The 11,387-nt window shown below is 47.2% G+C and overlaps 1 protein-coding gene across 1 annotated transcript; it reads left to right on the top strand.

Moving 5' to 3' along the window:
• The first annotated feature begins 321 nt into the window (after positions 1 to 321).
• Positions 322 to 1,646, top strand: PRR18 (proline rich 18). The gene has a single exon (XM_066180423.1). It carries the CDS (start codon positions 432 to 434, stop codon positions 1,242 to 1,244), a length of 813 nt encoding a protein of 270 aa, XP_066036520.1. The 5' UTR covers positions 322 to 431; the 3' UTR covers positions 1,245 to 1,646.
• The last annotated feature ends 9,741 nt before the right edge of the window (positions 1,647 to 11,387 follow it).

Genomic DNA, 11,387 nt, shown 5'->3' with positions numbered 1-11,387 from the left:
AGCTCAAAGTATCATTCATGTTTCTAAGATGGCAAGAGAGTTTAACATGATTTTAAAATACTACCTTTTCACGCTTGAGCGCTTGAGGATTTCGGGAGGAATTGAGAGCCTTTTTGCCCTCGGGGCGTAAGCCCCGCTATCCCCTTCTTTACTTCGGCTCTGCGGTAGGGCGGGCGGGATAGGACCGGGAAAAGGCGCCGGAGTAGCTCCGCGCCGAGCCCGACCACTGCGGCTCGTTCGGGCGGGCGGCCAGTGCCGGCACGACCCCCGTCCCCGCCCGCACGCCCACCCCGCGCCGGGGAAGGGTGTTCCCGGGGCGGGCGAAGGGCGGGAAGGGGGACGGGTTATCGAGAGGGAAAATCGGCGGCTGTCGGCGCAGAGCGCGCTCGCATTCCGCGCCGCCGGCTGGGGTTCCTCGTCAGCCTCTGGCCATGGGGCTGCAGCCCCGGCGCGCCGCGGGGCCCTGCCCGCCGGCGGGGAGAAGCGCCGCCCTGCCCGGAGCGCGCTCCGCTCCTCCCTGGGCCCGCAGCGACGAGCCGGAGGGAACTCCCGGGCGCCCCGCCACGCTGCCGCCCCTCCTGCCGGCCATCCTGCCGACCCCCTCCGCTTCCCCCGCTGCCGCCCGGGCGCAGCCCAAGAAGCCGCCGGCGGCCGCCTCGGCCCCCAAGAAGGCAGCGCCTCGGCCCGCAGAGGAGAAGGCGGCGAGGAAGGCGCGGGGGGCGCCCCCGGAGCGGCCGGGGCCCCTCTCCAGCTCCTGGCCCTGCTCGTCCCTGCAGCGGCCGCCGCCGCGAAGACCGCCGGCCGAGCGGGCGGCGCGGCCCCAGCCCACCCCGCCGCAGCCGCGGGGCCGCCCGGGAGCGCCGGGGGCGGGCAGCCGCTCCTGCGAGAGCCTCGGCGGGGGGCCGGGGGAGGCGGCGGGGCGCTTCTCGCTGAGCCTGCCCCCGGAGGCCATCCGGGTGCTGCAGCGCCGCAGCCTGGAGCGGCAGCGGGGGCAGCCCGCACCCTCCCCCGCCGGCAGAGCCGCCCCGGCCCGGCGCGGCGACCTGCGCGCTTTGCTGAAGGTTTCGCTGCTCAACGACCGGCACCGCTACGACGACGAGGAGTACGAGGAGGAGGAGGCGGGGGCCGCGGCGGACGAGGGGCTGGTGCGGAAATGCACCGAGTGGCTGCGCGGCGTGGAGAGCGCGGCCGGCCGCGACCACCCCGACCGGCTGGAGACGCTGCCGCACTTGGGCACCCTCTGAGCCCCGCCGGGACCGGGGAGCGGCACGACGGGGGCTGCCGGAGCGGTCGGACCGGGGGGAGGTGGGGCCGCCATCCGCGATGTCGTGTTCCCTGTGGTGTTGTCGGCGCCCTGGCAGCCCGGGCGGGTGGCGGCAGGGGCCGGGCAGCGGAGCCCTTGGCCCGGAGCCCATCCTGGGGGCGCCGCCGCCGCCGGGGCGAGGGACAAAGGAGGGGAGCCGGCCTCCGCCCGCCGGTGCCCGGGTGCTGGGAGGGAGGGCACCGGCTGTGGGTGTCCTGTCTCCACCCTCGCGGTTTTTTTAAAGATTTCTGGCTACTTTATAAAATGTGCGTAATGGTTTTGTATATTTGTACATAAAAGTTCATTTTTATTTATTTGAATAAAGGACTTTTGTGTTGCGGTAGCCTTTGCGCCTTGGTAGCTTCGCGTTGGGCTGTCCCAGCCTGGCGGTGTCCGCTGTGTCGGTGTCGGTAAGGTAAGGACGGCGGGCCGGTCACCGTGCGGAGTGGCCGTGCCGGTCACACTTTGGCTCCTCGAACAGCCGCCGACACCTCGGCTCCAGGGAAAACGCAGAGCCGCGGATTCGGCGAGGCGGCAGAGGCAGGGGACCGAGCAGGCGGGGGCGAGCCCGTCGCTGCTGGGGACAGATGGCAGCAGTGCCAGCCACCGCGCCGGCGGGGAGCAGTCCTCCCGGGGAGAGACGGAGACGGGAGGAGGATGGGGCGGTGCGGACGGCCGCGGCGTGAGCAGAGGTTGCTCCGGTTCCCTGCGCCGGAGAGGAGCGGCTGGGTCTGTGCGTGGACTTGGCGGTTTCATCCCTTCCCAGGCAGTAATGTAGATATATCCGAGCTTTCGAGCTGTTGCCAATGTACGAGGTGGAATAGGAAGGAGGGAGGGAGGGAGCAGAGTCAGCATCCTTTGTCAGCGTCCCCCGGCCTCCCGTCCCCGGGGCCCGCTGCAGCCCTCCCCGCTCCGGGCTATGGCCATGCCTGGTGTTCTTCCGAGCTCTGTGTGATGGGAGAGGCGAGGAGGTGGCTGGCGAGGCCAAGCGTACAGAAATCACAGGCGGAAAGGGAAGGGTACATCTTTACCAGGCTTACAGTGTCTCGGCCACCTACTGTTGCTCTTGTATTGTTGTCATCCAGCTTCCCAGAACAACAGCCAGACCTGAGCATTTACTGTGATTCTATGAGTATTTTGCAAATGAATGTTTGAACACGTTCAGTTGAATTTACTTGGCGGAGTAAAACAAAGTTTAGTGCCACAAATTGGGTATTATGAATTTCACCAGGACGTCAGTTGTTTACACCAAATGATGTCTGTGCTGACTTCCATTAAATCATGTGAGATAAACCTTTCTGTATATTAGCCGCACGATGTAGCTATGTGCTGCATTTTTGTTTTGCTCCATGTTTGTTCAAGTACCATTTTCTTTTTCTTTTTTTTTTTTTTTACCTGAAAACTTAAGGAATGACTGGGGAGATGGTTTGAGAAAATAGTTATTTATTAAATGCATTGATGCGGCCATTGAAAAAAATAGTGAACCAATATAAGGCAATTGTGAAATAGCTATGCTCAAGGGCCAGAGACAAAAGAATAAAGCATGAAAATTTATGAAGATTAATTCTATTTCATTTAAGCAAATGTGGAATCATTTTTTAGGGATAGCTATGAAACACATGCATTTTCATATTTTAGCTGAGTTTGCATGTAGTTCTGCCATATTACCAGTTTTCATAAACATCTTCAAGTAATCTGCCTCAACAATTGCAAATTTCCTGACAAATTTAATATATGCTGGACTGCTGTCAGAACCACTTTTTGGTTTTTTCCCCTCTTCTAACAATGATGGAGATGCTAGTAGTTGAGCTGTTAGCTGTTTTCCTTTTGTCCGACTTCTGGAAATGTGAGTTTATAAATGAGCATCCTGGACTCTTAACATTGTTCCTTAAACTGCTCCAGGGTTTCATATTAACTATAATCAGTATCATCTCCGGTTGCAATGAAATGTGATTCACTTATTAAGGGCTGATGTATGTTAAAGCTTACTTGTAAAGCTGAAAGCTGCTTTGTTCAGAGTCTGAAGTGTGGCAAAAAATTCAATAAATTTGAATGCACAGCTGCAGCAAATGCAGTGTGAACTGGGGGCAAGAGGGGCTGGAATTGAAGGGCTGCCAACTCTGAAAAATAAAGAACCTGCTCCTAGAATGAAGAATTTGAGAACTTGGGAATTGCCTGGATAGATTATTTATTTATTTATTTATTTATTTATTTCCCCCAAAGAATTTATTTGAACAAAGCTGATCATGCAGCTAAGATCTTTCATGTTAGGTAAGTCATTGTGCATGGTAACTGGAAACGGGCCTGAGATGAGCTCATCTCAAAATGAGGTTACGCAGTCCTGATTTTGGGTTGGATGCTAAGAGCCACTGGACTCTCTGGAGTCATATAACTAATGTCTGCTTGGAATAGTACCTCCTTCACTAAATGGTAACATCAAGATTTATTGTTTTCAGTATTGCCACCTTTCAGCTTTCTTTGAATGAGAAATTATACCTTTAGTGTTCTAAATATTTTCAGCTGAAATGCCCAGAAATCTTACAGGTGGTCCTAAAATAGACAGAGGAAGTTAATTCCTACAAACCACCAGTAACTTCTGTTCCTTTTGCATGTTGCTTACTTCTCAGTACTTTTTCAGTTTAAAAGAAAACTCTTGGATTCCAGTATCTAAAAATTGTAGCTAAACATAATAAAACTGCTTATTTTTCATTAATATGTGTTAAAATAGATAATTGAGCCCAGTAGCAAGTTTCACAAGACAAAAATGCCAATGGAAATCCTCAAAATAAGTCATTGCATTGTCTCAGTGCAAAATGGCTACTGCTGTCTAAGATCCATTATTTAATTGTATGTCAGTAGGCATCATATAATAAACTAAACAGTCTTCCTTTCCTTGATGAGGGGACTAAAGCCTAAGAAATGTTGAGAACCAAAACTGCCTATCCAACTGATCCCCAGTCAGCCTGAGCCTTCCTCAGTCTCACACACATGGGTTCAGGACAGGCTGTGGTTGGCATGACTGGAAATTTCAAGTGGGATGCTGTGAAACAACATCTTTTCTGTCCCTCTGGTGCACTGTGCTCAGTCAAGGTGAGAGCGCTTTCCCCAGACAGATAAGGACACTGCCAGCTCATCCTAGTTCTCAGCCTGTGGAGCTGCACCCCAGTGTAAGTATTGCTCTAAGTAAGAACCCTTCTGGTTCTGTACTGGTGAACAGATCAGGGGTCTTCAGGAACACTTTTCAGGCAGCATAGATCTGATTTTGCTATAAGAACCAACAAGCAGCCTGGAAGTCACTACATTTGCTTTTTACAGCATATTAGCCATCTTCAAATTGCCTCAGCCTAAGCCTCCTACTCATAACCCTTTTTGCTGTTGAGAGTTAGGAGCAGCTGGTGCTGTGAATGCTTAAAATAATCAATAATTCCTTTGGGGTAGATAGCTTCTTCCTCCAAACATATCAGCATGATTTACAGTGGAAAAACACCCCAAAGGAACACATATTCTGGGTATTTTTTTAAAGGTGGCTAATAAATAGTGTTGCCTTCCTGCTGCTCCTGAGCAAGGCTGAGAGGCCAGACACAGGTGAAGCCCATGTTTTTCTAACTGAACAACCTCTGCCCTCTGAATTGCTGAGTTTGCTCTTGGGTTCTAGCCCTACTCTTGGCTTTCTCAGTCCACTGACACAGTTGGTACCATTTTTTAAATTTCAAACCTGAGGGGGGAGCATGTTGTTGCCCAGCTTTTATTTTCTTTTGTGGTCTTCCTCACCAGAACATTTGTAAAAAGCCCTGACAAACGATATTCCCTGAGCTGTTGTCAAACATCTCCACCATCTCACACCCTTCCCAGCTGTGCCTAAGGGATCTGACACGCAGCTGGATGAGGGCATCAGTTTGGGGGCTGCTGTCCTGAGAGGACCAGTGGGGTAGTGTCTGTCTTGACCACAACTGTCCTCTCGTTTGGGGGGGGGGGGGGGGGTGTCTTTCTTTGATTTTGTGGGTGGATTTTGTGAGGTAAAGGTACATTCTGTTTTGTCTCTTAAGAAAAGCCACTTCCCACGGGTGATTTTGTGAAGAGAGGAAGAGATTTTTGAGAAGAGTAGTCTTTTCCTGGAAGGTTAGTCACCGTGTTGCAATGACCAGGTGTGGCAATGTGCGAGCTTCCAGCTGACACTGCTGCATGGAAGACAGTGCCAAGTCACTGCCATAACCAAAGTTACTGCACTTCACTTCTTGGCCTTCAAGAAAGACGTGAATGTTTCTTCTCCCTTCCCAGGGAGGAAAACCGCCAACAACAGTCTCTGGAAAGAGTGCTGGTAATTTGTTATTCACAGGGGCTCTTGCTTCTTCTGAGAGCATGGGGAAAACGCTGAGAGCCTCACTGAATGAATGCCTGCAGCTGATGGGCCCTAGTCTGGCTCTCACCCAGCTGCAGGACCAAGCCAGCAAATAGATGTGCTATGAGTTAGGAGCCACTTCCAGAGAAAGAAGCTGGTTCCCAGTGATAACAGTAAGTTGAGTATATAGATAATGCAATGAGGTTTTTAGTCCCTTTTAATTTTATTGAAAGAGCTGTTACAGGTTATGTTTGAAGGACATTATTTTGAGCAATTTTTTTTCCTTTCTTTGCAACATATAATGACGGATTGGGAGTTCTGGAATGGCTTAAAGATTTCTTGGCTTGTTTTTATTTTTTTTTTATAAAATGGAAAATATATAAAAAAAATGCAGTCTGTGTTTTGCAGTCAGCTGTCTTGAGTTAGTGACTGTCCTGGTTTCAGCTGAGATAGAGTTATTTTCTTCTCAGTACAGCTCTGTGTTTTGATTCAGCATGAGAATAACATTGATAACACAGTGAAAGCTTTTGTTTTTTGCTAAGTTGTGTTCATCCTAAGAACTTTTTCTTTTGTGTCTCATGCTCTGCCAATGAGGAGACACACAAAAGGAAAATTGGGAAGGAACATTGCTTGGACAGGTGACCCAAACTGGCCAAAGGAATGTTTCCATACCCTAAAACGTCATGCCCAGTAATTAAACTAGGGGAGTTACCTGGAAGAAGAGTTTATCTGGGTTTGGGGATGGAGTCTGGCATTGGTTAGTGAGTATGAGCAATTGCATTGTGCATCAGTTGTTTGGTTTGGTTATTGTTATTATTAATTTTTGGTTGTAGTTGTTGCTATTTAACTCTACCTAAATCAACCTACAAATTCTACAGTTGATTGTCCTCCCTATTGCACTGCTGGGGGCAGGGAGGGTGGTGAGTGAGTGGCTGCTGTGGTGTTTAATTGCCAGCTGCATGACACTGACAATAGGTAATTTTTATTGTGAGGTTTCACATTTTGGGTGGAAGTGTTAGGTGTGATGAAAATTCTAAGAATTATTTCTTCACCCCAAATTAGTTTTGCTTTTTGGTTCAATGACCTGTTCAGTGAGGGTCAACTGGGGTGTTCAGCTCTCAGCACTCTGACTAAAAGGAATGTAATGCTTCCATTATTTTTCCTGTTGCCATCACAGTTCTGAGTGGTGGTAAGAGCTGAGTTTTGAATGAAAAGGAAGAAAAGGTTCCTAAGTAAACATAAAAAATAAATTAGCACCGAAGCTGTTGCCTTCTTATTAATTAGCACAGGAGAGAGCAAATTGTAGTAAATTCTAGTATTCCAAATTTATTCTTTTTTAACATTCTCTTGCCTGCCACAGTTTTACCTGCCAGCATGGTCCCAACAGCCAGGCAGGTGCGTCACACAGTGAGGGGCTGGGAAATGAATCACAGCTCTTGCTTTGCCAGGGAGTTTTCAGAACAGCAAAACCTGAGTGGGAACAGCGCTAAGCGACCCAACTTCAAATGCTTTAAATTAAAACTAACAGAGGCTGTTTAGAACTGGGACAGAAATAGGAGCAAATAAAAGCAAAATTCTGGAGAAAAGGCTCTCGGTGCATGAAGCACCTGAGAGCAATTGCCAAGGGAAAAGCTGGCGGGCGAGGGGGTCCCGGGGCGGGGTTGTGCCACTGCCCTAGGATGGAGAATCCTGCGAACCTCCCGGGGCTGTCCCAGGCACCGAGCGGGGGCTGCTCACGCTGGGGCCGCATCGCCCACTCCTCCTGTGGCCGCCCAGCCCAGCAAACAGGTGATAGTCCTCAGCAAGGACCTGTGGCTTTCATTCTCTCTCTGGGTTTTTATTTTTGTGAGTCGTTTTTGTTTTAATATAATCCATGTGGTAATTAGCTCTGTTCTCTGAAAGCATTTTATTCACTCAGTGCCTAGTACGTGAGGATATTTTGTACTGCTCGCTGTATTCAACCATGTGGCCTATGGAAAATGGAGATTTTTCAATTCAGAGTGGTCACTGAACTTCTTTAGCTTTGAGGAGAATGTCCAGCCATTTTAATAGGTACTCATATAATACAGTTCTCCCTGTGTTTTTCTCCTGCATCAACCACTATTATAACTTCTCATACAGTCCCTGAGAGTGAGCTAAACCTCTCTCCCTTCTCACCCTCACCTCTGAAGTGCAAAGTTGCAAAGCAAACAGAAAAAGAGCCAACTGTTAAATAAACGTTCTTGTGAGGCTGTTGTGTGGAGCTATGTGTCACTGGGATTTATTCTTTTACCACCATGTGAAGTGCTGAATAGATCTGGAGAGTGAATTTAAAGCCTCTAACCAAGTGGTCTGTACACATCCACGTGCCTTCCCCATATCAGTTTGCAGTGCCTGGAATCTCTTCTTGGGACAGGCACAAACACTCTTGCACAACCATCATTGAACAGGAGCGCTGATGCCCTGGCACTAAGTAATTGTTATGAAGATATTTTGTACTGCTCACTGTATTCAACCATGCCCTATGGAAAATGGAGGGTATCCAATTCATAGTGGTCACTGAGCTTCTTTAGCTTTGAGGAAAATGTGTGTAGATTTCACTCAGATCATTTTAGAATAGAAATAATTTGGCTTGGCAATCGTATCTGAAGGATAATGCACAAGATGTCATTAGCAAGCAATTCCTTTAAATTACAACTACATGGAAAACATTAATCTATTGTTTTCAATCTCATGGCTTCTTATTTTCTTCCCAGTGAGGCTACAAAAAGGCTCTGTCAAAATGGGAAATAATCTGATCGAGATACTCTTAATGATCACCATGACATCTTTAATTTAAACTGGCAAAATTTCAGGGTGTAATTACTGTGAAACAGCAAATATTGAATTTATATTGATGCTTACAATGCCTTTTGGCCTGTTTTTTTTCTTTTTGTTCCTGGCACGTTGGGTAAGTTTACTGTGCAAGATATGTTATTCACATGCTGATTGGTAACCTCAATATGGATCATACTGATGGTTTACTGGTGTCTTCTTTTTTCTTTCTCTGGAATGTGTGCTGCTATATTGCTTCTCTCGGATGTCTGAGATAAAAATCTTGCAATTTGTGGATTATTTGGAATATGCAGGTTATGTCTAAGGGTTGAATGAAATTTCTGAAAGAGTAAACCAATGGCCTCTAGGCTTAAGTGTGGTGATCAGTAATCTTTTCCTCCACTGGCAAGATATGTTAAAAATGCTGAAAGCCAGAAGAACGTACATTGAGAATGTGTAGCTGTCAAAACTATAGACTGGGACAAAGAAGAAAGAAAAATGGGTTGTCTGGGACAGTGCTGAAGTGTCAGTAGAACCATGGATTACAAAAAGTTATCTGCCAAAAGGTGTTTTCACTGGAATGAGAAACTGGAGTGTATCGTGTTAGAAATCCTGAACATAAATTTCTTGAGTCTGAAGAGCTGAATTTTTCAGGGGAAAATTGTTCTATGATTTTTTTTTTCTTTTTGATTAATTTGAAAAGAAATTTGAGGGGAAACAGCTGCATCTCTAACCTCTAGTGGAGGAATACAGATTGCAAGCAGAACAAAAGAAGCTCAACAAACTGGTTGTAGCCACCCTGTGGCACCACTGGCTGATCCCCAGCTGTGGCAAAGCTCCCGCCTTGGCTCAGCTGCCTGAGCTGCTTGGCATGCCTGCCCCCCAAACCATCACACCCCGTGAGCTGGAAACCTTTCCTCACCCGGTTTCCTTTGACTGAAACAAGCGGGGAGAGCTTCCACAAGGGGCGGAGTCGAGGGATGCAAATGAGATGTTTTGCTGTAAACCTTGAGGGGAGTTAGAGCCGAGGGCTTAAACCATCGTTGGTTAGAAACAAATGAATAGAGATGAGGTGGTGTTAGTAGTCATGCGGGAGCCTGTTTCTGTCACCTCTGGGATGGGGTCACATGAAAAAGGGGATTTCATTGCAGCTGACACAGACAAATGTGTCTACATTGACTGGTTTAGTTGTTTTCAGGGGAAACACCCAGTTGTGTGAGTGATCCTTGCTATCACTGTTGCCTGGGTATAGCTAAAGAGCAAAGGGGTTCAGCTTTGCTTGAGAAGCAAGCAGAGTGGCTCACTAAGGCTTCTTGTTTTCTATTTTTTCAAGAAAAAAATAAACCACTTTGTTTACAAGAACATATCTGAAGGTCTTCGGTGTTTATATCTCATTCACAGACCTGTAATTTATCCTCGTTTAAATAACAACAAAGTTGATAAAATAACCTCTGTTTTGATTCTCTGAATGGTTCGCCATTGTTTGTGGCTGTTTTGTTCTAAAATAAAGGAGGGGAGGGGGGCAGTGAGCATATTCTAGGTACAAAGGGAGAAGATAAAAGCATCAGTCTGTTTCTGTACCTCCTATGTAATATTGCCATAGTAACGAGGAGCTGACTGTGGCTGTTCATCACTGAATGCTGAGGTAAAGCAGACACTCTTCTTATTCAAAGGAATATTAGTAAAATACAGATTCTTAGGGTGTCAATAAAGAATCAGGAAAAAATTATCTGCCTTACATAGCACACTCTGAAAGCTAATAATAAAGTGCCACTTTGAAAGAAGACAGGGCAATTAAGGCTTTTAGCAAACATCTATGATGCTGTAAATCAGAGTGTTTTATCTTCCACACAAAGCCATGCTGAGGTGTGATGTGCAGTCACAGATGATATATTTTGACATGAAATGAGCATGAGATGAGCAGCTCTCTTTTTTCTTCTGCCTAATACCTTTCTGGCATGGCAGTTGGCTGTGGCTACTGCCAAATATTTGTACTGCAGTACTGACTAGCCATGCTCTAATCCAGATTAAAGTATAAGTGGGTAAAGTATTTTATGTATTTAGAACTGCATGTTGTCTCCTAGATCCTGGTGCTGTTTTTTAACCATTAAGCCACTTCAAGAGAGAATTAAATCCGTTCCATGTGTGTGTCTCAAAAATATCTATATTTTTGAAATTTCAGTGAAAAGAAGAATAGTTCAATTGCCCTTGGAAAAATTTGGGAACAATTCAAAATGTTCACTGATTTGGGTGCACAATTACTAACATAACTTACTGTTACTATTGTAACACTATTGTGTGCTTTACAGCAAGAATTTTTCATTTAAGTTGCATTTATGTGTCCAATGGCAGCCTTTTTTCCTAAGTCGTCTGTATTTGATAGATTAAACAAGATGTTTTACTCTGTGCACACTCTCAAAGGTCTTATTGAATTGAAAGGTGCAGATTCTGGTTTTCTTTTCTGAAGGCTTTTTCAGTTTGAAGCATGTTTAAAATAAGGGCTCGAAGCGTGGAGCAGAATCTTTCTAGCAACCACCGCTGCCTTCTGGTGGGATCAGGAGGTCAGAAGTGGCAGCAGGAACAGATTTTCCTACACCACCAGTGTTCTCTGCCATCCTCTCATGCCTCTGGTCAGAGTTCCAACAAGGACAAGAGCTCGAGGCAGCAGCTCTGAGGAAAGTGATCTGTGCTCAGATGCCCAGGAAAATGATACAGATTCAGGTCAGAGCCAGGCTGAAGGGATGGAAAGACTCAGCCAGGAGGAGCAATATAGCTGGAGGCTGTCACTGTTGGAGCTTGCAGAAGAGGAGACTGAGCTGAGAATGCTGGCAAATCCCTGTGAATTGCCAAAGAAAATGGATGTCCCAACTCTTCCCGTGATTGATTCAGGTAGCAGGTGGTACTCAGGTAGCTCCACAGACAGAGCCACTTGATTCACTCAGCTCTGTACTA

This window comes from Chamaea fasciata, unplaced genomic scaffold, assembly GCF_029207755.1.
Source record: "Chamaea fasciata isolate MVZ Bird 193981 ecotype frontalis unplaced genomic scaffold, bChaFas1.0.hap1 SCAF_3, whole genome shotgun sequence".
NCBI classification, from domain to species: Eukaryota; Metazoa; Chordata; class Aves; order Passeriformes; family Sylviidae; genus Chamaea; species Chamaea fasciata.
Note: the sequence above shows the minus strand (reverse complement) of the source record. Positions and strands in the feature narration are given on the sequence as shown.

What these genes read in the sequence shown, in the direction of transcription:
- PRR18 (XM_066180423.1), top strand. Translation starts at nt 432, where the DNA reads ATGGGGCTGCAGCCCCGGCGCGCCGCGGGGCCCTGCCCGCCGGCGGGG.